Below are 930 nucleotides of genomic sequence, written 5' to 3' on the forward strand. Positions count from 1 at the left end.
GCCCCTCCCCGCCAGCCTTGGTTCCCCCACCACGCCCGGGCCGGGCGGCCCGGGCCGGTGCGGCGCGCCGCGCGCGCATTGTTCGAATGTCAGCCGGCCGTCGCCGCTCCGCGCTCGTCACTCTTTTCGCGATCACTCCCACACCCGTGGCGTCTTAGTGGCATGCTATGCGGCGTTGGAAAGGGCATGACCTGCCCGACCTGCCCGATCGAAAAAATCACCCACTTATGTTCGATAGTTTTCCGTCAATCTCAAGTGGCGTAAATCGCGACATTTAGGCCCCTGGACGTGACAAGGGTCGGCCGAGCGCGGATTTTCGAAGTCGGGCAGAAAGTAGAGGTCATATGGACTTACCTCGGCACTGAGTCACTCCTCTCGGCACCGCGTGTCGTGCGCGGCGTGCGCTCAAAGATGACGCCTCGGTACTGACGCGCCAAACGAGCGTAACTTTCAGATCAATCAGCTCACTGGCGCTTCGTCGCACAGTGTTCGGACCAAGTCTAAAGCTCATTACTAGTAAAAATCTATCATTTAAGACTCGAACCTCGACTACTTTCCACCTCGGCCTTCAATTTGGAATGGGCTACCTGGGGCCCAGGCCAAAATTTCCATGACTTTCCCATTGGATCCCATGACACACCATGGCCATAGTCTCATGAGGATTGGAAGGTTTCCCGTGGAAAGAAAAGAACCTTTTACCCATGGCGAAGCCCGCGTTCACCATGGGACAGTTTTCTGTCTATGGTAACGTTCATTCCTCTCATGGGAGCTCGAGCTATTCCCATGGAGAGTCTTCGTGGCACCGTACCTTGGTATAGACCTGTGTTCTCATGGGGAAAATGGTCCCGTGCCACCTTTCCATGGAACTTATCGGACCATGGGCGTAGCATCTATGCTACCATGGCTTGACTTCTGCCATGGTGTGGACCC

General features: G+C 56.1%; 1 protein-coding gene across 1 annotated transcript in view; it reads right to left on the minus strand.

The window, feature by feature from the left end:
* Positions 1–703, minus strand: part of LOC127750205 (frizzled-2-like) — a 14,391-nt gene extending 13,688 nt beyond the window's left edge. Inside the window, exon 1 of the mRNA XM_052271169.1 lies at positions 700–703. Coding sequence (XP_052127129.1) covers positions 700–703 — 4 coding nt within the window. The remainder of the gene's footprint in view (positions 1–699) is intronic.
* Between the last annotated feature and the right edge of the window lie 227 nt (positions 704–930).

This window comes from Frankliniella occidentalis, unplaced genomic scaffold (genome assembly GCF_000697945.3).
Source record: "Frankliniella occidentalis isolate FOCC.00 unplaced genomic scaffold, Focc_3.1 Scaffold151, whole genome shotgun sequence".
Lineage (NCBI taxonomy): Eukaryota > Metazoa > Arthropoda > Insecta > Thysanoptera > Thripidae > Frankliniella > Frankliniella occidentalis.